Consider the following 26,153-nt stretch of genomic DNA (forward strand, 5'->3'; position numbering starts at 1 on the left):
TTTCTATGAACAGTCATATCAATTTGTACACTTGCATTGCTGTAATGCTAATTAAAAGTCAAGTCATGTTTATTTGTATAGCCCTTAATCACAAAGAGTCTCAAAAGGCTGCACAGACCACAGATTATTGCAAACCACAGACTATTATGACACCATCCCCTGATCTAAAGCCTACATAAGGGCAAATAATACACAGATATTGTCAACATAAAATATAGGTTATTCATATACTATGGAATAGAAGTGTGTTTTAAGCTTAGATTTAAACATTTCCACTGAGGTTGCAGATTGAATCGCAGGGGGAAGAGCATTCCACTGCACCTGGGCCTGAATGAAGAACGCTCTCGAACCTGCGGATCTCTTCTTGGCTCTTGGGATCACTGGTATACCAGCATTTTCAGAGCGAAGCCTCAGGACCGGAACATAGGGGGAAATTAAATCTGAAAGATATGAGGGAGCAAGTCCATGCATGATTTTGTATACGACGAACATAACCTTAAAATCACATCTTAAGCTAACAGGGAGCCAATGCAGGTTAGCTAAAATCGGGGTAATGTGATCAAACATTATTGTCTTATATAAAAGCCTCACTGCAGCATTTTGTACCAGCTGAAGCCTCTTGATTTTAGACTTCAGGAGACCGGAGGGCAGTGCATTACAGTAAAATGAGGTTGGTACATGGCCGGTGTTTTGCAGTTTGACCCTGAAACACTGTTTCCTTTGTTCCTCAAGGCTCTATTTTTTGATTACTTCCCGACGACGTAATATGTGAATTCAACTCGTGGAAAATGAAAAATACAAAACAAAAGTGTTTTTATTCTTGTCAGTGACTACATTTCATCTAGTCCATCTAGATAACATCAGCACGGGCCCTCTTGAAGTCGTGGATGAACTGAGAGATGAAACCAAAGAGCTCCTGTGAATCCTGGTCCTCCGCCTCTCCAAAATTCACCTAGCAGAAACAGAAAATGCACAGGAGCTTACTTGCTTGGGATGGCACACCCAACCACTCAGCGCCAGCAAAATTACTTTACAATTTGTGATGTCGGTTTAGCCTAATGTTTGTTCTTAACGCTGCTCGTTTGAATTAATGACCTCATGATGTGCGGCTGCATGCCGCCTTCTCCCCTGGTGAACCCAAAGACAGACTTGGGCATGGATGGCTTACTTAATAATCAACTGGGGTCAGCAACACTGATTTCTGAACTTTTGGAGGGTTGAATGAGGTTAAGTGGGCTAATCAACATGCTGCATGCTTATGCGAGTGCCGCTGTTGACTACAGTCTTTTTTTTAACCATATGAACAAAGGGTTTTGTGTGACACACATTTGTTTTCCAGTTTTCTCTTCAGGTATCACAAATGAACATATTCAGCTTCAATTTGTTTGTATAAAGTTTGATGGAGCAACCGACCACAAACAAAAATACAGAAGAATGAATAACAAACAAGTCTTATCCAGGTTATTGTGAATTTCACCCCGAAAATTTTCCAAAATTCCAAGCACTGTGGAAAAAGCAGCAGAGCCATAAACAGTAGGCATCCTTGACCTTCTCCCACCATCCAAAGCAAAATGAAGGAAAATCAAATACCAGGTAATGTGACCAGTTTAAAAATAAAAGGTCAATCATACCTGAGATGGGCTTACACCTAATGGAAAAGAAATCCATGTTGTAATGTGTTTTAAGGTACAGGACAGTACAATGTTGTGTGGCAGGGGTGTCCAAACTTTTCAGAAACTGGTCCAGGTTTGGTAATCTGAAAATGTGTGAGGGCCGACTATCCAATTTAGGATTCTTTGAACAGTATTTAATAAGTTCACCCTCCGTGAAAGGTTTGCAGTGCTTGGCGATCAGTGTTGAGCTGATTTTATGTCATCAACATCTTTTTTTATTGGCTTTCTTCAGTTATACGTTTTTCTTTTGGCCGAAACTCAAATACTTTTGGTGCTTTTGGTAAGATACAGTGTTCTAGGAATGCAATGTTTTTTCAGCAAGTGTAGTGTGGTGTGGTGTGGTATGGTTTGGTATGGTATGGTGCGGTGCGGTATGGTGCCATGTGATGTGGTATGGTATAATATTGTATGGTATGGTATGGTATGGTATGGTATGGTATAGTATGGTATGGTGGAGTGCGGTGCGGTGAAGTGTGATGTGGTGCGATGCGGTCCAATGCGGTATGGTTTGTTATAATATCGTTTGGTGTGGTGTGGTATGGTACGGTATAGTGTGGTATGGTTTGGTATAGTACGGTATGGTGCAGTGTGGTGCGATGCGGTGCAATGTTATGTGATATGGTATGTTATAATATCGTACGGTATGGTGTCGTGTGGTATGGTATGGTGCGGTGTGTTACGGTGTCATGTGATGTGGTATGGTATAATATGGTATGGTATGGTATAGTATGGTATGGTATGGTGCAATGCGGTGCGGTGCAGTTTGATGTGGTGAGATGCGGTGCGATGCGGTATGGTATGTTATAATATCGTTTGATGTGGTGTTGTGTGGAGTGCTGTGGTATGGTACGGTATAGTGTCGTGTGGTGTGGTATGGTATGGTATGGTACGGTATGGTGCAGTTCGGTGCGATGCGGTGCGATGCGGTGCAATGCGGTGCGATGCGGTGCGTTGCGGTGCGTTGCGGTGCGATGCGGTGCGTTGCGGTGCGTTGCGGTGCGATGCGGTACGGTATGTTATAATATCGTACAGTATGGTGTGGTGTGGAACGGTATGGTATGGTATAGTATGGTATGGTAAGATACAGTGTTTTACGTGCCGATCGGATATTATAAATGGTAGCCTAGATGGTAGGGCGCCCGCTCCGAGACTGGGAGGTCGCTGGTTTCAAGACTTACAACATTGGCACTCATAGCCTCCCTGCTTGGCGCTCGGCATTAAGGGTTGGAATTGGGGGGTTTGGTCACCTAATGACTCCCAACACCTCAGTTGGGTTGAACGAGGGGGCTGGGAATCCCCTCCTCTAAATCAATCCCCCAAAAAAAGAGTCAGAAATGACTCTAGCCACCTCCCACTAGGGGGATATGGCTGTGGTATATATATATATATATATATATATATATATATATATATATATATATATATATATATATATATATATATAAAAATATACAATGACTGTTGCAGTACAGTGACACATTCTGCTTTCTTACAAGCAGACAGTTTAGGTTTTTGATAGCTTGTCCCATTCCAAAACGTTTCTCTGCATTCCCAATCCAATTCCCTGCCTGAAATATTTTACAAGCAGCCACAATTTTCTATAGATCAGCCATCTTAACTAGTCATGTTTGTCATTAAATATTCTTTCCCTACTGACCTGATGAGGCTTAATTTTGTTAGGTAGTTATTCGAGACTCACTGCTAGTATGCAGCAGTCAGCTGACATCATTACATACAATGTCCTTGCTGTAGAAACAGAAAACAACACACTGGACTGGTATGGGTTGTTACACGCCATGCAAAGATGCATATGAAAAACATCACCATTGAATAAAAAGGCCATAGCTTTATTTGACCCTTTTTTCATTCAGATACGGCAAATTCAAAGTTTATTTCAACATTTAGAGATAGTAGTGTATTGACGTTTGTTCTATTCTAACCTCTGGTTGCACGACAACCTTCAAGGTTCCTCCACTATTTTCCGAGGCTACATAAGAGCAGTTGCTAATCAAACTGAAATTAAAGCTACAATCTGCAAAGAACAGGCCAGCTCACCCTTTCTATATATGTAATGAAGATTTTACCAGTGGAGACAAAAGCTTGATCAATATCTGTCTGATTAGCGAACCTGGGGATTACCACAGTAAAATACTTACGGCGTGTTTTCTGATCATTTTGTAAGCATCTTTTGAAGTTTTTGGACACGTGCAGCCGTATGTATGCCACTAAAACTGGAGTCAGGAGCAATTCTTGTTTAGCATCTCATGGGGCACTTCAATGTGAATCCTTTATGGAACTTAATTTAAATTTGTCAGCATCGTCAGTCTCTGGCAGCAGTTGTGATATTATTAGTATATTACAGTTTAATGACCATAGGGCTGTTTCCTAAACAACATTATTTTCTGAAAGCTTGTGTGACATTAGGATGCAAAAATAAGGCCAAACTAGTTATGGCATATTTTACATATTTGGATGGTGAATATGAGTGAATAGGCAAGTGTTTTACAGTTAGCCAAAATCAATTTGATGATAACTTTGAATTAATTGATTTCATGCTTAACCACCCCCGCCCCCCTCTTTTTTGTTTTAAATATAACAAATTTATTGTTAATGTATTTTTTCATTTTCGTGAAATTTACTCTTCACAAGAATTTCAGTGTTGCAATTCAATAAGTAACCTATTCATTCAATCATTCATTTATTCATTCATTCTTTCATCCATTCATTCATGAAGCCTGTCCCAGCTGACTTTGGACACCCTGGACTGGTTGGCAGCCAGTTGAAGAGCACAGTAACAATTTCGTCCTGCAGTTTTTAGGAATGTGGCAAGAAACCGGAGTGACTGGGGGAAATGCACAGGGAGACCATTCAATCTGGGTTCTGGTAGTTGGAATTGAATCTGTAACTAGTTGTTCACAGGAATTCGATATGTTATAAAAAAACTATTCTTGAATTTCAAAAATGAAATAAATAAATCTATATTGTATTCATATCTACACTAGGATTTATCGCACATCTCTCTGTGGCGTTCCAAAGTCAAGTGATTTCATCCCGATTTTGAAACAATTGAAATTGAAATAAACTCTTATAAATCAAATTAAATTAATTCAGGAAATCAAAGCAGTAGTGGGCAAACCTTTTGAGTGGCGGGCCGCATTTTGGTTAAAAACTTGGCAGAGATTAATTTAAATTTCATTTTGTTTGTCAGTAAATACACAAAAAAACGCTTATTTATGGATTCATGTCTCTACTGACCGAACACTGTATAAATCTGCTGTATGTTTCCTTGAGTTTGTTATAATTTGCCACATAATTAAATCAACTTCATGCAAATTTAAAAAAAAAAGAAAAACAAAAACTATCAGATTATTAGACTTTATATACTTTGTGACGAGTTGACTATTGAACTAGTTAGTCGCAGCCCTGGTATTGTAATCATCTGTGTCAGGTCGCTTAAGTTTTCTTTAATTCTCGAGGAACGTTTAAAAGTGAAATGAAATGAAATGATTTGCATATAGCGCTTTTCAAGTCAATGAAGACCTCCCAAAGCGCTTTACAATGTGCTTCACATTTACCAATAGCGGCCGTACAGCCATGTAAGGCGCAAACCTGCTTATTGGGGGCATTAGGGGTTCAGTGTCTTACCTAAGGACACTTTGACATGTAATACGCAGGAGCCGGGATTCAAATTGCGATGTCTGGATCCCAAAATGAGCGCTCTACAATCACCAATGACAACACAAAAAGACACATATGTGTTGTTATCTTGAAGTATTTTCCACAGTATGGTTGCCCTGGTGCTGTTGTCTAGAGCAGTGATTTTCAACCACTGTGCCGTGACACACTAGTGTGCCGTGAGAGATCATCAGGTGTGCCGTCAGAAATTATCCAATATCACTTTTTTAAATTTAAAATTTTATAAAACATTTATGAATCATTTTCTGCAAATATTATGTCATTGTCAGGTGTCTGTGCTGTAAACACTGGGGGTATTATAAATTATATTGTAATTAAACATACTGTTCAGTGTCATTTTATAACATTTTTGGTTAGTGGTGTGCGGCCAAATTTTTCCAATGTAAAAAAACGTGCCCTGGCTCAAAAAAGGTTGAAAAACACTGATCTAGAGAAATAGGGCTCACATTTTACAAGACACAACCCTCATTTGCATTTTCTTTGGCGCAGTAGTAAATATGTGCTCGTCTTTGTAATGGTCACCTTGTTCGGAACAAAACTGAAAACAATGCAGATGAAAATGGCACAAGATGCGGGCGGGGCTTAAAATGTAAGAAATGGACGTAAATGAGTCTATTTTTATCGTTGATCAAGCCTGCGGCTTAAAATCTGGTGCGGCTTGTACAAAGATCAAATAGGGTTTCGTTCTTAAATCTGAGCATGCGGCTTTTAATCAGGTGCATTCTGTGTCGGAATTTTGAGGTAAACTTTTTTTTTTTCACTGCAAGACCACATGGGACAAGACTTTTGTTGAGGTTAATTTCCTTTCTTTCCAAATACTGTCACCAGACTTTTACACTTACGGAAGATTTTAACGAGAAGAGACAAAACATCAGAGGCTGAATATTTACAGCACTCCTTCCAGTCTCTCGTGCCTCAGTAAGCGCTCGGTGGCGAAACATTGCAATCTAATTTTGGCTTCCCATAACCCAATTGTCTGCTCTCCTAGCACTCATTCCAGAGCGCTCGTTCCTTCAGAGCTGAACCATGAGAGCCAGCAGTAAGCACGCTTTACGCGAGGGTTTTTACCCTAAGATTGGATTCGTAAACACAAAACCACAAAATATTTTCAATATGAACAAAATACACTTGGGTAAAAAAAGATGATGGATAGAAAAGAAATTCAATTTATTAAATCCACCAAGCCAATGAATAAGTCAGACTTCTTACTCTTTATTAGTAGAGTTCTATTGGGCACTTTTTGTTCCCTGTAAAGGACCAAAAGCACTATATTGGGTATACACACACATACATACATATACATATATATATATATATATATATATATATATATATATATATATATATATATATATATATATATATATATATATATATATATGGCACAGTTCTGAGGTCATGAGATCGAACCTCCTGTGTGTGGAGTTTGCATGTTCTCCCCGTGCTTGCGTGGATTTCCTCTGGGCACTCCGGTTTCCTCCCACATTCCAAAAACATGTATGCCAGGTTAATTGGCCGGTCCAAATTGTCGCTAGGTGTGAATGAGCGAGCGAATTGTCTGTCTCTGTGTGCCCTGCGACTGGCTGGCAACCAGTTCAGGGTGTCCCCTGCCCACTGCCCGAAGATAGCCGGGCTCCAGCACCCCCGTGACCCTACTGTGGATAAGCGGTGCAGATAATGGATGGATGGATGGATATATGTATATGTAAAGTACTAAAAAAAATTGGTGAATATTTTCCCTTTGTTTGTCTACAACAAAAACACAACTACAGTAATACTACAAATATACTACATATACAGTACAATCCAAAAATCCAACAGCAGAAATACTACAAAAATAGGACAAAATACAATTACAGTAATACTACAAAATGAAACAAAGTGCTAAGATGCTTAAAACAAGGATTTAATACATTATTTTGCTTTAATTCGAAGAAACAAATCTATTTGAAAACGAATATAAAGAAATATAAAATGTAGATGTCTACCGGTATATTTATTCAGAATTGAGAAAAATTGATCAATTTTTCATTTCTAATGATAAAAGCAGACGATTAAAGTCTTGGCACTTAGGGAGTAAGGAATAATCGTCAATAAAAAGAAGGTTGAGATATAAAGTCAGGGATTACCAAAATGTCAGAGTAGAGCTTTTTCATCTCCTCGCAAGACTTCGTCAAGGCCGAAAGTTCTGTGTTGTATTTTTCAACTGCCACCTGGGAGTAAAAACATCAGAGTGCAGCAGGTAAGTGTTTTTTTTCAACTGGCAGTCGGTGCTCATTACTAATTATTACTTCTGAAAATTCCAGCCTGGTTCGTAGGTTGCTTTCGTACAGATCACGAGTGGTTGGTAATGTGCTCGCTCCTGATTAACTGACTCAAATGCATCAAATTTTCTTTCTTGTCATCGTTTCATGAAATCCAGGTATGTCAAAAATAAGACCCGTGGGCCAGATCCGGCCCGTTGAATGATTTGATCCGGCCCGCCATTAATTCCTGAGTAAGTCAAAAAAGGAAGCGGGTTTCTAGGTCAGCCGTGGCACACGCGGGTTAATAAATATGGAGACTTATCCAGTTTTCTAATTTAGGAATAAATGTACATGCCAACATCTAAAAGTTATATTTCTTCATTTTGTTTTTAAAAAGATACGTTTCATGAAATTGGTTTTGAAATGAAAGCAAAATAAGACATTGGATTCCTGTTTTAAACACAAATATTGATATTTAGTTGTTGTTTTTTTCCAGTATTACTGTAGTTTCATTTTTGTAGTATTTTTGTAGTAATTGTGCAGTCGGGTTTTGTCGTATTTCTGTATTCTATACTTTCTCAAGGTTTATTGGAGTATTACTGCAATAGTAGTTGGTAATATTTATGTTGTAATATTTCCATAATAGTATTTTTGCAGTTTATTATCTTAAGTATATCTGTAGAATAATTATGGAAGAGTTTTCATATTAGTATTTTTGTTGTATTTTTGTAGTATTTTTATAGTATTTCCATAGTAGTGTTTTTGTGATATTTTTGTCTAATTAATGTAGATATATCTTTGTAGTATTTCTGTTTTAGATTTTACGTAGCAGTATTTTGTATTCTAGTATTCATTAACTATTATTTTTGCAGTTTTTCCATAGTATTTCTTTCTTTTTGAAATGAAAGCAAAATAATATATTAGCTCCCTGTTTTAAAGGACTACATATAATATTTATGTATATATATATATATATATATATATATATATATATATATATATATATATATATAGAGAGAGAGAGAGAGAGAGAGAGAGAGAGAGAGAGAGAGAGAGAGAGAGAGAGAGAGAGAGAGAGAGACAGACAGAGAGAAAAAGAGAGACTAATTAGCGCAATGGGCACCCAGTTTGATATGCATTTTTAAAATAACAACTTATCATGCTATTACTATGTTGTTACTATGCTATTACGAGGTTATTTCTGGGAAGTAGGGTTAAGTAGACTCAGTCAACCACTAAGAAAAAAAATCATTTTACCAGAAAATCACAATGACGCAGAATTAGTAAGCTATATTCTGAACATGTCCGCGGACACCTCAGCTGTCTTTTGTGGGCACCAACCCCTGGTCTAGGTACTTGGGTTGAAAGAAAAGGGGTGTTTCTTAATGTTCATTAAATGTTTATACCACGGGTCAGGAAACTTTTTGACCCAAAGAGCCATAAAAGATAAAACATGTTTCAAAAAGAAATTGAGAGCCACATCATATATTTTCTGACAAAATTGAAAAAACTGCCAAACACGCTCTCTAGACAAAAGCTAATTCTTCATCACATTTTATTTCACTGTGTGTCATTTGATGATTTAATCAAATGTATGAAATGATAATAATGCCAAATCCTGTGTCCCAAATCAATTTAAATATGCCATTTACAATTTGTCTTCCACCTTAAGTTAAGAGTGTTGAGGCAATTTTTCCCATGAAATTTGTCCTTAATAACGATTTCAAAACAATGTGCATGCAAAGTTCTTTTGTAAAAATGTCACAAATTACTGCAAATGATAAGCTGTGTGCAGGGATCCGCCCACCTGTACTGCTCACCCAATCAAAGTCGTTTGCCAGCGTTTTTATTTATCAGTTTAAATGGTTTCTAATCGAACTTCTGCATTAAGTTGCTTCGGCTTTATATGGACCAAAATCGGGATGAAATCACTTGACTTTGGAACGCCACAGAGAGATGTGCAATAGTTACATTTTATTTCGGAGCCATATGTACTCATGAAAAGAGCCATATATGGCTCCCGAACCATAGGTTCCCTGCCCCTGGTTTATACAGTACTTTGAGTTGCATTATGGAAAAAGTACTAAAAAACATCATTTCATTTCATTTGATCCATTAGCTCACAACAAACCCTCTCACAAAAGGACTACAAGTAAATTCTAAACTATAAAACAAGATTATTGTTTTACCTTCAGGTCTTTGCGAAAATGTCCATGATATGCTCCAGCTTTCCTTTTCTTGGAGGTTTTTCCGTACTGAATGACTTTCTGGAGTTCGTTTTTTAAAACTAAAAGAACACACAAGCACCGACTTATTCAGGATTAGTTTGAGGCTAACCGAAAGAAAAGCTATCTACTCACCATCTACCTCAGCAGTTAGGCCTTTGACAGACGCTATTAACACACATAGAAAGGCTTATTTCATATGACTTGAGAATTTGCATTCATCTTTGATGAAACACTGGAGCGGAATTACCTCCTGGGACGGCTTCAAATTCCGCCAACTCGCTGGTAAAGTTGGCCAAGACTGGCTCGTGTAACATCAGCTGCTCCACAAGGGCATGAAGCAAGGTGAATGTCCGCTCTCTGCCGCGAAGTTGCGTTAACTGTGGGTTGACAGCACGTTCGAAAGATGAACACATCTTCCTTTCGTGACAAATACAGTACATCAAGCGAAGGACAGGCTTAGAAAAGGCATGTGTGTGGGTATGTGTGTCTTTGAGATTTTATCCTTGTGAGTTACAAGATAGAATATACCTAGAAGAATAGAATATACCTTTATTGTCATTGTTACAAAATGGGTTAACATATTGTGACAACAAAATTGGGCATGACACTCCAGGTTCACACATTCACAGTGAAGATACAAGGAGGATAAGGTTATGGTTATAATTTACACAATATTTACACAAGAAATGTCGGCATGTAGGATGTCACATACAGTTTGGTATCGTAAGGGTTTGTGCAATAGGCATTTGGTGCAAAAATAGTCATCATAGTGTAAAAAATGGTCAACATATGTGTTTGGTGCAAAAAATAGTCATCATAGTGCAAGGTGAGCAGAAAACATAGTGCAGTCAAGAGGTGCAAGAAACATAGACTTGAGTACCATTTTACGTTCGTATGAGGTAGTGTGTTTGCAAGAGTTTTTCAGTTTTTTGTGGTGTGTCTGTTTAGGGTGGTAATGGCTCTGGGGAAGAAACTGTCTCCGAGTCTGTTTTTGTTTTGTGTGACCTGTAGCGCTTGCCGGAAGGCAGCAGGTCGAAGAGGTGGTGGCCGGGGTGAGAAAAGTCCTTGATGATGTTTTCTGCTCTGCTGAAATAGCGAGAGCAGGCAATGTCCTCCAAACTGGGCGTAGAGCAACCACCAATTCTCTAGGCTGTGTTGATGACCCTCTGAAGTATTTTCCTGTCTGCTGCCGTGCACCCAGCCTACCACACCGTAATGCAGTACGTTAGAATGCTCTCCACTGTGGCTTTGTAAAAGGACACCTGCAGCTGTTGTTTTAGATGATTTTTCCTGAGCACTCTCAGGAAATGCAGTCGCTGCTGGGAATTTACCACCACCGCTCTGGTTTTTGCAGACCAGGAGAGGTCGTCGGAGATGTGCACACCCAGAAATTTGAAGGAGTGGACTCTCTGATGTGACGGTGAGATAGTAGAGGCCGGCAATGCAAATATACAATTGACTCCTACCAAGTGAATATTTTTCTTTCTCTCTCTCTCTTTCTTAATTTGGAGTCACCAATTAACCTGTCACACATGTGGAAGGAATCCCATGCAGGCATTGGGAAAACATGCAAACTCTGCACAGGAAGGCTAGAATCTGGTTTTGTACCCATGACCTCAGAACTGTGCAGTGAATGCGGTATATATTTTATATTACTGCAATTTTTGTTTATCTGGCCGAATTTCAAAACCTGACAGGTTGCATGTTGCCGGCGGGCTGTAGTTAGACTCTAGAACACATCACACTGCGGGAAAGGAATGGTGTAAAGACAAACACGATAGTGCTGAGGATAAAATGGCCAATGAGGCTCAGGCGTAGCAATGTCGAAACTGTCACGGTTGCCTTGGCACCCAATTGGCGCCAGCTGCGGCTCGTTGACAGATTGGCTTCCCGTCTATTTAAGCTTAGTGCTCTCGCTCAACCATTGTCAGTCCGTCAACGAACCTCTGCCTCGCAAGACGTAGGTTCTGACTCGGTCCTGTTTCCTGTTGACATTTCGTGTCCGGTATTGTTCCTGTTTATTTTGTCCTTTTTAAGATCGATTTCCAGTTTTGTTCCCGTCTATTTTTGTCCTGTTTATTATTCTCTCCAGTTTGCGTTCCCATCAAGTTAATTTCAATATTGTGTTTCCATTTCAATCCTGTCTGTCCCGTCCTGTCCGATATTTGCTTGGGAAATTGGTGTCCATCTCGTCGGTCTCTGGCTTCCTGTCTTTCCACGCCAGACCGCTGACTAACGTGCATGACTCCCCATTTCCAGTAAAATAAAAGCTTGTGTGAGAACGTCACGCATTTGGGTCCTGATCCTGTTCCGGTTCATGACAGAAACGTCGTAGCTCAAATCACAGACAAATGACTCCTTGAAATGGAAAAAGGATTGACGTAGTTTAATTTTGTAAACCTATTTTCTACAAATAGATTTTGACTGCCTCTATAAAGAATACATTGTGTTTTTAAATATGTGATTCGCTTAAGGTGAAAATGGTGTTAGTACACCTCACAAAAAGTGTAAGAAAAAAAGGAGTGTAAGTTTTATTTTTGCCTGTAGTCAGCCATTGTTTTGGCAAAAGTTTATCTCTGGCTCGATCTACTTCATAGGTCAATAAGACCACAGCTAAGAAAGGGGACACAAGTTCTCGTCTTCATTAAATTGGGTCGGGAACATTTTAGGTGTGAGCCGGCGCACAGGTCCTTAGGATGTCCCGTTGGGGACACTTACGCATGCAGAAGTTCAAATTACATTTGAAATAGATGCACATGAATGTCCAAACACTACCTGAGTGCACAGCAAAAAGATGTGTTCAGTACCCGTCATGAATTTAAATTTCTCAGCAAGTTTGACAAGGAAAAACATTTTTAAAAATTCAGTCTTTGCAGGGTTGGAGTTTAAAGTAAACTTGGCAGGGTATTGGGTGTTGGCCTAGCTGTATTAAGACACTACCAACCCAGTGACATTTGTGAAAATAATATTATTTTCAAAATGAGTTACCCTATGTTTTGTTTAATGTTTAGTAAATTCATGATTCTGTATTCCGGTTTTAGATGAATTGTGCTTTTTTTAGGTGAGTTAGCCGTAATACATGTAGGTTCTCTTCTACTTATGACCATTCGACTTACGCAAAACGGTAGATACTATCATTTTTCCGGGATGTCGAAAAATATCCGGACATTGCTGTAAGTTTGATTTTGTATTGTGTGCACCTTTTTCCGAGTACAGGACATTACTGTAGTGTTTTTTTCCGCCGTGTTGCACTGTGAGAGGTCACCCAGCATCCACCCCCTAAAAGAAAAATCCGACTTCTACTTTCTAGTTTTGTAAACACATTGCACTTTATCTCTAGCGCGCTAAGAACTTTGACATTTTTATTGATTAATCGCTCGGGCATTCATCCAATATGGTTGGTGTAAAATGTAAAGAAGAGGCAATCCGTTTCTTTTGAAATGAAAGTGGAATAAGAAAGCTTGATTCGGTTGAGAAAATGGTTGGATTCCTTTTTTTCGTTCACTTTGTACAACAGAGGAGGAATTCGCCTAACTCTTCCAAAAGTAAGTTAAACTTAACTGTATTTATCTTTATAGTCAAGTCAAGTCATGTTTATTTGTCTAGCCCTTAATCACAAGGAGTCTCAAAGGGCTTCAGAGACCACAGAATGTCAATGCCTAACGTATAGCTTTGTCTTTCAGCACTACTTTTTATCATTCAGCCTGCTTTATTATGTTATAGAGCATATTATTTGAACAGACTTCCGTGCTTGCGTAGGTTTCCTCCCACATTCCAAAACATGCATTTCAGGTGGATTGGCCGGTCTAAATTGTCCCTAGGTGTGAATGAGCGAGCAAGTTGTCTGTCCCTGTGTGCCCTGCGATTGGCTGGCAACCAGTTCAGAGTGTCCCCTGCCCACTGCCCAATGATTGCTGGGATGGACTCCAGCACCCCCGCGACCCTACTCAGGATAAGCGGTGCAGCTAATGAGATGAGATGAGATCTCTTAAAAATTATTACATGTTTACCTCGGAGTGCCATGCCTAATCTAGTTACAATGACAATAAAGACACTTCTATTCTTGCTACTCGTGCTTTTCTATTCTACTCTATCCTACCGTAAACTAATTTATATATTCATAAATAAATATCATTGCAGCTATTATAGAAAATTATGACCAAAAAATGCTTAAAAATTGAGAGAAATTGTTTGAAATAGTAGTGAGGATATGAGAATTTGAACAGACCTACATTATCTTTGTCCCTCGTGTATTGCATTGGAGACTGCATCTATACATACCCAAAATAAAATCAATATTTTGTCTTTTTTCCACATGTGGCCTGCCACCCAAAAACTTCACCCACCCTGATAGTGACTAAACTACATTATAATGCTTTTCTCCTGCTTTACATTTGCCCCCAACTTCCCCTTGCTTCCATTTAAGCTCACTTTCAGTACAAAGTGGCCGATGACCCTTCCAAAAGTATTCGTCGGAGACCAGCAAGAATTCGGGCCGCAGCAGGTAGGCCAAGAGTCAAAATGAAGCGAAACCCTGTCGTGTATGTCAATGAGCGTGGTCTTATTAGCACTGCGTAACAGCTCAAGTGTCGGTGTCATACTTTAGCTAAGGATGAGAGGCGGAATCCCTTGGCTTTTTCCTTTCCAGCATTCTCATTGAGGTAATTGCCGATGGCCAGCAGGTACTCCAGCACGGAAACGAATGACCTGCAGGCATGCAGCTCGGTGCACATTGCGATCTTCTGGCCAATCAACTGCAAGGCAAACACAACGTCTGAGTTTCTTATTTTTGCTCAAATTAATTTCCCAACACAACAAACACCCTTTGAATGTAAGTATTGAGGCCAAAATAACTCAGGGCTATGGTGATTTTTTTTATTTACATTCTAAACACCACCTCATTTGACCCAATGATGAATAATCAGGCCTGTGTTGTCAGAGGGCTTGATTACTTTGTATGTAATTGTGTCAAGTGCTAATATCCCTCTGGAAAAACACCAAGTCTCTGGTTTAACAAGCTCAAGGCAGAAGTGAAAGTAGGACTGTCTCGGTTTTCCAATGAGCTGTTTGGAGAGGAAAAATGGATGTGAGAACTCTGGCTGTTAAAGGTATTCCCAAACCATGTTTTTTTTTCAATTAGGCACAGAACATGTAGAGTTCCTCCCCTCAACTATGCAAATATGTTGCAAAATATTCCATGCGCCAGGAGTCTCAAGGAATTTAGTCTCAAAGTCCTATCTGGTTTGTTTGCAGTGGGGCTATAACATCATTGAAAGTAGACAGCACTTTAAAAATAGAGAATCCAATTAACACAACATGTGAGGCCAACTCCAAAACATACAGCGATTTTTGTGAACAGGGATTGCATACTGAACATTTTTGCTCGGAGGTAGGCAATTAAAGACTTTCGTTTGTGTTTTTCTTCACGTGTGTCGCTGTCAGGTATAATTCAGCTAGCTCCCCGTTAGCGTAGGGATGTCGATGGTTTTCCTGTTTTGTTTGCTCACCGTTGGCGCTCGTTTTCGTCTTGGTTTTAGTTTGATTTGCACGTTTCAGAGCCCATTTCTTCTCTTTCATTATTTTGCTTTTCCTGTTCAACCTTTTTATGTTATTTTTCTTTGTGAGCCTTCTCCAACTCCATCTTTTCAGGTGTATCAGTCACAATTCTTGTTTGGACTTTCTTTCTTACAATTATGTTCTTCTTTTTGTGGATTTTGGCAAGGAAGGAGACATATAACCCAAGTGAGGAGAACATGAAGCCATGCAACATTGCTGCTAGTGTTTTAGTCAGCTAGCTCTTTTTCCATCCTCTCACTGAAGACTCATTTGGGGGCTGCTGTTCTTTTATAGGCTGGCTTTGTTACCTCTCCAATTTTCTTCCTAACCATATACCTTTTTATGGTCATCCTGCAAATCTTCATCTCCTTTCCAACCAAACCTATGGTCTACCCCTGTCCATCTTCCTTTTGTATTTGCGTGGCATGATAGATTTTGGTCCAAAATTAAGAATGGCACATAGTTTTAGAGATCAAATCTAATGATACAATGTAAAATAAAAATAAGATGGAATAAAGTAATACATAAAAAATAATCATAATTTGGGGGAACTTACGCAAGTGGTGCAACTTAACCCAGGTTCTTTGGCACAAATTACCCCACCATTTTGATAAAAATACATCCCCTAGCTGTATTCAGCTAGCATCATGCTAACTGCACAGACTCACGATGCAGCTTACTAGAGTACTAAAACATGTGTAAACTGTTTTTAAGGTTATCCATAATTGTTCAAACACAGCAAGTAAAAAACCCCAATCATAGAAATTTGACTTTGGAGTGCAAAAAAAATGTTCTTTGAACTCACGGTTGCCCATTAGCCTCACTGTGTTCTGCCTGTTTGGCACCAGCTGCAGCTCATTGCCTGATTGGCTTCCTTCCCATTTAAACTCTGTGCTCTCATTCACTTCTGGTCGGTCCGTCAACGAACCTCTGCACTTGCAAGACTTGTATTTTGACTCTGTCAGGTATCCCGCTCATGTATCCAGTATCCGGTGTCGATCCCGCCTGTGTCGTCCTGTACAGTATCTTGCTCCAGTCTCCAGTATCCGGTATCGACCCAATCTCTCTCATCCTGTCTGGTATCTTGCTCCAGTCTCCAGTATCCGCTATCGATTCCGCCTGTCTCATCCTGTCCGGTACCTTGCTCCAGTCTCCAGTGTCCGGTATCGACCGCGCCGGTCCCTTCCTGTCCAGTATCTTGCAGTTGTATCCAGTATCCGGTATCGACCCCGTCTGTCGCGTCCTGTCCGGTATCTCGCTTCATTATCCGGTATCGGTCCCGTCCTGTCCGGTATCTTGCTCGTGTATCCAGTATCAGGTATGGATCTCGTCTGTTCTGTCCTGTCTGGTATCTGGTATTGTTCCCGTCTGTCCGCTCCGGTTTCGATCTCGTCTTCCTCTGGCTTCCTGTTTTCCCGCGACTGACTTCTCTGTCTCACTCCTTCCGCCCAGCGATAGCCGAATCACTGACGTTTGTGTTCACGCGCATGACTGCCCCATTCCCGTAAAATAAAGCTTGTGTAAAAATGTTACACGTCTGGGTCCTCTGTCTGTTCGGGTTCTGACAACACCTTTCTTCCTTCTTTGCATAATGAGTGAAATGGATGCCTCTTGAAAAATATGTGCTCCCATGACCAACTTCTCCTTGGATTTTCTAAATTGCAGGGTTGGCACTACTTGCCCATCGGCACAAATTACCCCACTATCTCCTCGATGAAATATATATCAATTTTATGCAAAACATGTCCTCACATTTTGCATGTTTAAGAATTTAGATTACCTTTCAGAAAGCCTCTATGTCAGCAAGTGCCACTTCGTCCCCAAAATATTCATATGACTTCTAAAGTTGTCTTACCCTCATAACACGCACAAAACCTATGTGATCTCAAAAAATAGGTCTTAAGTTCTGAGGAGTGGCCAAAATATTTTGCAAAATACTTCCACGTTTTTGTTTTTCAAAACTCATTTTGGTCTCCGGAATAATTTATGTATAAAAAAAGAGCTAAAAGAACAAGAAGGTGATAAAAGAAAGCTTTAAAGCAGGGGTCTTAAAACTTTTGTTTTTTTCTTTCTTGTTTTCTCTTTTTCATTATTTTTCTCTTCTTTTATCTCTGTTTTTATCTCCTTTGCTTTCTTTGAGTCTCCGTATTTTGTATTTTTAGCACTCGTTTTTGGTTGCAAGACACATTACTTCCTCCAAAGGCTGGCCTCCTTCAACATCTGCAAAAAGCTCCTGAAAATATTCTTTGAGACAGTTGTGGCAAGCGCCCTCTTCTATGCGGCAGTGTGTTGGGGAGGCAGCGTCATGAAGAAGGATGCCTCTCGTCTCAATAAACTGGCAAGGAAAGCGAGCTCTGACGTGGGCACAGAGCTGGACAGCCTGACAACAGTAGCTGAGAGACGGGCACTAAAAAAGCTGCGGTCAATCATGGACAATTAATCACATCCACTACACAGCATTATATCCAGACAGAAGAGCAGCTTCAGCGACAGACTGCAGTCACTGTCTTGTACTACGGACAGACTGAAGAGATCTTTTCTTCCTCATGCCATGAGGCTCTTTAACTCCACCCGGCGGAGTAAAGGCCCACATTAAACCACACCCCATACATTGCATATTACCGTACTTTTATTGCAGTGTGTATTTTATGTAGCACTATTTAAATACTCTATACAACACGCTACAGTGGTTATTAGCACGTCACATAGGGTATTTGTATATTGTATTCCTTTTGCTTTATTATTGTATTGTTCTCAGCGAAGGGATGCTGCTGGAAATGTGAATTTCCCTGCAGGGATGAATATAGTATCTATCTATCTATCTATCTATCTATCTATCTATCTATCTATCTATTAAAGCGGCATGTAGTGGTCAAATATGTCATGTAAGTGCAAGCCACGCCAAATATGGATTCATTTAATACTGAGTGGTTCATTTTCCAGTATATTCTTAATGATTTCTATTTTTACATCTTTTTATGTGTCACAAATTTTCAAAAGGATATTGGAGAATAGGGGAATAATGTTAATGTTGCCAATCAAACAATGAATAAGCTGTACCGTTATGAGCGTACTGTATTTACTTGCTTTTTTTTTCTGTTACACACACATCCTAGGCGTAGTCCACGTTTTTGCTTTGAGAAAAGCTGTGAGAACAATAGAGATTGAGACATTTTGTTATTTTCGTTTTCCTTAATTGTTTGTGTTTGTTTTTTGTTCTTTTTTGTTCCCATTTTCTTTCTGTTTGAGATTTTCTTCATTGTTATTATTTTAGGGTCTCCAGACATGGATGGTAATGAAAGGTTTTTCCTCTTAATGTTGATGCTAAATGTTATCGCGCGAAACTATGAAAATGTATACATTGTGACTTACTCAGGGTTTTGTTTTCTGCTAAAAAAAATTGAGCTTCTTTTGATAGCACTATTTGTTAAGATGCACTTTTCTTTTCCATTCAAACTTTGAACTCTTATATAAGTTAGGCCAGTTTCTAAGCATTAAGTTGTTAATTTGGTTTTCTGCCATTCATGCTGATAGACTTTTATCATTTTTTTCTCTTTAAAGTATTTAATACATGTTTACTTTCAGAACCCGAAAAGACAGGGGACCCAAACGCTTAATGTTTTCACACCAACTTTATTTTATCGAAACGGGGCAGTCATGCGCGGGAACGCAAACACCAGCGATTCGGTGATCACTGGGCAGAAGAATTGAGACAGAGAAGTCAGGCGCAGGAAAACAGGAAGCCAGGGGCAGACAAGATCGAAACCGGACGGGACAGACGGGATCGATACCAGACACAGGATACACGAGCAGATAAAGGACAGGACGGGACAGACGGGATCGATGCCTGATACAGGATGGACGAGCAAGATACCGGACAGGACGGGACAGACGAGATCAATACCGGATATTGGTCACACGAGCAGGATACCGGACAGAAGGGGTCGATACCGGATACAGTATGCACGAGCAAGATATCGGACAGGAAAGGACAGACGGGATCGAAACCGGATACTGGATACACAAGCAAGATACCGGACCAGACGGGACAGATGGGATCGATATCGGATACTGGATACACGAGCAGGATACCGGACAGAGTCAAAATGCATGCCTTGCAAGTGCAGAGGTTTGTTGTCGGACTGACAAGGAGTAAATGAGAGCACTGAGTTTAAGTAGGAGGGGAGCCAATCAGGCAACGAGCAGCAGCTAGTGCCAAACGAGCGGGCACAGCTGAGGGTAATAGGCAATCGTGACACTTTACTCTGGGGTAACATGTCTAATATCGTTGCATACAGTATTTCACAGCGTTGATATCAATGACAATAAAGCCTATTTAATTCAATTATTGAAATTGTTTAATTTAATTTTATGTTGAATCAAATGGTGTGCTGAAAAATTAGAAACCTACATCGAGTCATACCTAAGACTTATAACATTGGTAAAATGGCGGCGCCCTCTGTTGGCTGCGGCTGCATCGGCTCGCTACAACGGGTCAGGTGTATCGACATTTCGTTCTTACAAAAGAATGACAATACAAAGGAAATTATTATTATTATTATTATTATTATTATTATTTAATTTCATATCAAGTGTTCATGACTATTTCCTTGTCTCTTGAGTGACGATGATATATGAGTCTTGTTACATATAATAGTACCATGATAAAATAATCTGGTTACATGATTTGATTAAGGTGAAAAGTACTGTCAAGGGGACAGGACCAATATAAGCTTTGGCTTTTATTCCCGTCAGCCCTTTTTTTCACTTAGGTTTTGTCAATTGTTTATCAAAGTTGTTGATTTTGAAATCATTGTAACCTTGAACTTGATAAGCAGTGGAAAGAAAAATGTCAATCAATCAATCCCTCTACTAATCATGATAAGCTTGTGTCTAAATCTGATATGTGGCAAGGTTTCTATAATTAGAATTTGGATTCTGTACTTAAATCCCTCAACTATGTCTGACAACATTTGTTATTTATGATGTGAGCATTTGGGAAAATTATTTTAGAATTATCTTTTGGTATTTGTCAAACCAAATCCTGTCTTTGTTTGCCTGTGTTCTACCCTGTTGTCTCGCAGGCATCCCACTGTGGCCTCGGTAGCGTGTTGTGTTTTTCAGTGGCTGTTGGTAATACAATGAAAACCTCAACCTTTGAATTCAGCATGTGTCCCCAACGTGAAAAAGCAAACTAGTTCTTCTGTTAGAGCTGAGTTTAATGCAGCGCCCCAGTTTGTCTTCATTGCGAGACGGTTGAAATGAAAGCAAAGTTTGTGAGGAGTGAGAAATAGAAGTGTGAAAACCAAAGCTGAGGGGTGTTGCTGTCTGACTTCAATAACTTCACAGCCTGCAGTCCCTAAAGCCAATAAACAATGATCCCATATAAGAGAGTCACACTCGCTAATGATGAAATATTGATCCTGACTCCAGCAAAAACACTTAAAAAACAATATTTGCTCATCTTGGTTGGACGTTCTTTCATTCATTTGTCTTCATTGAAAACAGGAAGTTTCCTGAATGAAGTTAAATTGCATTCTTTGAATACTTTGCAGCATCTACCGCACAAAAGAACACATTTCTTTTGATTAGGATCTTTTTTTCTCTTGCAAAACGAGATTCGTCGTAAAGCGTATTCCCTGTGGAAGGCGGACAAATCAAGTCAAAAGGAAACAGAAAAGATTGGAAAGGACGGGTAAGGAGCTCTCGCCGTGATGGGAGATTTTCGAGTTGGGACACACGTGAATTTGAATGATTTGACCTTTTTTAAGCGGTTCAGTGCACTCACAGGCTGCAAGTCCCTCATGCTGACGGGAAGTTCTCTCAGGGTCAGCAGCAGGTCGAGTTGTGTGCTCAGGTACGGAATGTCGCACAACTGCAACAAGCAAAAAATGGATTTCAATCAGGCGTAGGGACACTGCCCCTGGAGAGTCCTGGTTCAGTTTTTCAATGTCTTCCTGCCTAGATGCTGCTGATTTGATTAACAGGCCAGAGTGTGCCAGGGCACACTAGTGTGTCACGAGCAGTTGTTGGGTGTTCTTGGAACGCAATTACTTTATATCAGTTACAAGTACTGTTACGTGTTATTGCTAACATTGTGTAACTCCACTCTCGTTACAACATGGTGCGTTACTCCGCTACATTTTGAAAAACAAACTGTAGAACAAAATCTCTGGGGCATTTTCTTCTTTGCTCATGACGAAACATGAAGATGATTGGTCCGCAAGCCTGGGTTGTTAATATCTACCTACAAAATACAACTGAATAATCTACAGTGATGCTGTCTCAAGCACAAAGTACATTGACGCATTCTTTTTACCTACTTATATTCTGATATTTTTCCTACCCTATATACTCGTATCCAAGCTGTATTTAAAACTGTAAAATAAAATAGTGAAATGAGGGGGTCAGATTATATGCACACATATGATGTCACATACAACCCTCGAAACATTAGCAACAACTTCTCAATGGTGGCCATGTTTGTTTAGGTACCTTCAAGGTAAAATAGATACAGTTATGGCAGCGCCATCTCAAGCACAGAGTATGAGAGCCCTGAATTTATCCTCATGGAGATATTCTCCCTACCGTGTATATACTCGCATCCAAGCCAAATTTGCAATGATAAAATAAAATACTGAAATCTGAGGGGCTCTGTGGATTATGTGCACACAGTAGCGAATGGTAGGTAGCTCATGGGGAGGTGTGGCTTATACAGGAACAAAAAAAAAACGGGAATTCTTGGGGCAAACGTCAGCACAGAATTTATGGTAAAAGTGTGCTGAAATTTGGTCGTCTAAGTCGCAATACACTATGCCTGGAGAAAAAAAGTAAATGTCTTGGACGGTAATCAGAAACGGAGAAGGAGATCGTTGAGTGGTTTGACGCCCAGAGACAAAATGGACAGGGAGTGTCTCGCCTAAGTGTAAGTTTCCGATCGCTCAAAGATTGCACAACCCAAGAAATATAAGGTGTTCACTGCTTCAGTATGTCGGTGTACATGTTTTCTTCTATCTATTTATTATGTGGCTACATTAAAGGGGTTTGCCTTATATGTGAGTACATTCAGTAATTTGTAACTAAACAGTTGCTAACAGGCTATTTCTTATGGGCAGTAGTATGGAGGTTAACAGAATCAATCTTAAAATGAAATAACTAGTGTATGTAAGAATCCATCCATCCATCATCTGCACTGCTTATCCTCAGTAGGGTTGCAGGGGTGCTGAAGACGATCCGAGCTATCTTCAGGCAATGGGCAGGGGACACCCTGAACTGGTTGCCAGCTAGTCACAGGGCACAAATAGACAACTCACTCGCTCATTCTCACCTAGGGACAATTTGTATTGGCTAATTAACATAACATTCATGTTTTTGGAACCAAAGTGCCCAGAGGAAACCCACATAAGCACGGGGAGAACGTGCAAACTCCTCACAAGAAGGCTTGTAGTTGGATTTAAACCCATGACGTAAGAACTTTGCTGCAAACACACTAACATTCTGGAAATTAGATCAAATACAAGACTGCCTCTCTCAAAACTGAATTAGAGCTACTACTTACTTTTTAACCTATTTATTTTATTTTTATTCGTGTGGAAATATCTGCCTGGTTTTTAAATCACTGCCTATTCCAATATTTGTTTTAGGCTGGAGACACACACTAAACAGGGATCAGGGATGTTCTATTGTGGCGGATTGCCTGGAGCCCGTTGCAGGTCACATTGGGCCCGTAGGGTTGCACAAGCAATGGCACGCTCGTCTTGCATATTAAATCCCCCTCAGGCCCACCGTCATAAAAGCCATTGTGGGATGTTTCATACATGCACACACAGGTCAGATGGCTGGCAGGTAATCAGCGAATTTTGCAGAAGATGGTGTCTTGCGTTCCATGTCCCCAAAGCCAGTTTCTGTAGCCGGGGATCGGTGGGCATTAGATCCCTCCTTAGGCCGCTACCCAGACCTCTCTACGCACCCGTCACCTTTGGCCTCTCCCACAGGCGGTGAGCCCATGGGAAGAGGGACACGCGTCGTCTTTTCGGGCTGTACCCGGCCAGACCCCGTAAGCAATGGCCTGTACACCAGACGCTCGCCAGTGGACCCCACCTCCATGCTTAGCTAGAGGGGCGCCCCAGTAACCTGCTTCCGGGCAAGAGAAATTGTGGAGCAACGTTTTTTCCTCTTCAAATGGAGTGTTAGATCTCTGTTTTGTGTGGCCCATTACCTAGAACCTGTTTCTCATGGGTGACCCCACCAGGGGGTTAAAGCCCCCAGACAACATAGGTCCTAGGATCATTGGGAGACAAAAACTCCTCCATCCCCATTAAGGTAGCAGCGGGAGGTTGACAGAGGGATCAGTTCACTCAGTTGAGGTGGCTCGGGCATCTGATTAGGATGAGGAGGAGGTGTCCCACCGGCAGGAGGACCCGGAGATGACCCAGGACATGCTGGAGAGACTACATCTCTAGGCTGGCCTAGGAACACCTCGGGATCCCACCGGGTGAGCTGGATGAAGTGGCTAGGGATAGGGAGGTCTAGGCTTCCCTGCTGAGGTTTTGCCCCCGCGACCCCGGATAAACGAAAGATTATGGATGGATGGATTGATGGTGTCTTGACAGAGTGTGAATAATATCTTTAAAACAGGGCCAGGCTTGTTAAAACCTAAAATGGGAATCACACTGAGGAAGGTAAAGGCTCTACCTCCATCATGTACTGGTCCACAATGTGCAGCTCACTCAATGGTCCTTTGTAGGATTTATACATCTCCACATCCTCCAAGGTGGGAACATACCTAGCACATTCAAAAACATGTCATCGGAAGGTAGCAATTAACAATATTTATTTCATCATTTTCTTATACAAGTAAAAATGTTGAGCTGTAAACGGCAAAATGTCGCCTTTTGAATAGTTTTTTTAGATCTCAATAGCTGAACGAAGGACGATACGCCACTTGAACATTTTCTTTTTAATGTTTAATTTTTATTGGAACCATCCCTCTCCTGCTAAAAGTAGGCACATGTTTCTGCAGCTTTTTAGTGAGCTGGTCGCATTTATTTGGAGTAAATTGACTTGTTTATCCTTTTTTTCGAGAGATGTGCTTTTCAGTGCTGCACTTCCATTTCTTCTGTAATGCAAAAGCTTTCACGTTTCAACAGGTGAATACAAATGTTCAAATGCAAATTCTCCAATGGTAGTTGACATTGTCTCATGAATTTAACGAGGAATGTCGATGCTGGCCACAGCAAGCCATCCCTGAATCTAAGGTTTGACTCGGCTTTTGAATTTATATGATTAACAAAAATATGCAGGCAGCTCTTGTCTATCGGTAAGCCAATGAATCTGCAATCACAAAGTTTTCATTGCGGTTAACAAGATGAAATAATTTAAGTCAAGTCAAGTCATGTTTATTTTATATAGTTGAGCCTCAAAGGGCTACACAGACCACAGATTATTGCAAACTACAGACTACGTATTATTACATCACACTCTGATCTAAAACCTACATGAGGGCAAGGAAAAACTCAAAACCTCAACATGAGAAGAATAAAGAAACCTTGAGAAGGGACCGCAAATGAGGTAATGAAGTATAATCTAAAATAAAAAATTAAATAAAAAGGATGACCAGGTTGCAATGGATGTAGCTGTTAAGTCTTAAGTCTGTAAAATTTGCGTCTACAGACACGTTCTTTTTCTGTCATTCTAAATGTAGTCAGACTAAACGAGAGAAAGAGACCATCAGTCGTAGCTTGTTTTGAATTTATAGGTTGGTAAATAACAAACAAGGGAGTGCAAACAAAATATGCCAAAAAGTGCTTTGACAATCAAGCAAAAGAAAGAAAGTCTTGTGTTAATGGAGGCCTGGCAGTAGGTACTTCCAAGGTAAGTATTTGAGTTTAAATCATTTTTTTTCTCCTAGATTTGATTTTCAGAGTATGAATTTTGCATGTTTGGTATTGGAAATATAATAAATTTGATGAATACAAGTTCAGTAAAAAAAAAAAAAAAAAAAAAAAAGCCTTGATAGGTAGGTTCACAGTTCATGGTTCCCTTAACCACATGGGTCATCAGGGCACCAATGAGGTCGCAACTTTGGACAGCCTTCTCCACTGTTGACCGTCCCTGGCCTGTTCTCGGGTCCTGGAAAAGTTGGCACCAGCCCATATCTTAATGTTGTTGGCCCTAGTTCTTTTTCGGTCTTCTTCTCCTCCTTCCCCCTTGGACTGTATCCTGGAGAATTATCTTGGTCACCATACGTGACCATACAACTGAAGTTTGCGTCTGAACAAAGTTCTCCGTAGGGTCCAATGTACCCTATGATGATGTTGCCCTCCGTATCGTTTGACACATGGGCTAAGTAGCTGATACCTAAAAGTTTTATGTAGAATTGCACCTCCAAGGCCTGGATTTTCTTTTCCAGTTTTGCTGTGAGAGTCCATGTCCCACAAGCGTAGACGAAGATGGAAGTAACCAGCGAAGCATGAGTCTGATTTCACTTTGATTTCACTGCTATGTTCTTATCCCTCCAGATGGCAAGTGCGGCTGTGGTTTGAGCTATCCTGGCCATAATTTCTGATTCTGCCCCCTCTTCTGATAAGTCAGCTCCAAGATGTTTCAATTTGGTGACAGGTTCTAGCTCTCTGTGGTTGATGGTGAAGTTTCTGGTGATACCTTGGGGATTGTTGGTAGGTAGGTGCTTTGAAAAACAACTCTTGAATAGCAGATTTCCTAATGGTAAACTTTATCAACATGGAGTTAAAAAC

The 26,153-nt window shown here is 40.2% G+C and overlaps 1 protein-coding gene across 1 annotated transcript in view; it reads right to left on the bottom strand.

Annotated features, from left to right (window-relative positions):
• Positions 1–843: 843 nt before the first annotated feature.
• Positions 844–26,153, bottom strand: part of LOC148368992 (uncharacterized) — a 53,840-nt gene continuing 28,530 nt past the window's right edge. The window contains exons 10-17 of the mRNA XM_088329855.1: positions 24,094–24,184; positions 21,188–21,274; positions 14,445–14,597; positions 10,091–10,220; positions 9,976–10,008; positions 9,805–9,902; positions 7,499–7,582; positions 844–952 (exon numbers count right to left, since the gene is read on the bottom strand). Coding sequence (XP_088185981.1) covers positions 851–952; positions 7,499–7,582; positions 9,805–9,902; positions 9,976–10,008; positions 10,091–10,220; positions 14,445–14,597; positions 21,188–21,274; positions 24,094–24,184 — 778 coding nt within the window. The 3' untranslated portion in view covers positions 844–850. The remainder of the gene's footprint in view (positions 953–7,498; positions 7,583–9,804; positions 9,903–9,975; positions 10,009–10,090; positions 10,221–14,444; positions 14,598–21,187; positions 21,275–24,093; positions 24,185–26,153) is intronic.

This window comes from Urocampus carinirostris, chromosome 3, assembly GCF_059441175.1.
Source record: "Urocampus carinirostris isolate Australia breed hairy pipefish chromosome 3, RoL_Ucar_1.0, whole genome shotgun sequence".
NCBI classification, from domain to species: domain Eukaryota; kingdom Metazoa; phylum Chordata; class Actinopteri; order Syngnathiformes; family Syngnathidae; genus Urocampus; species Urocampus carinirostris.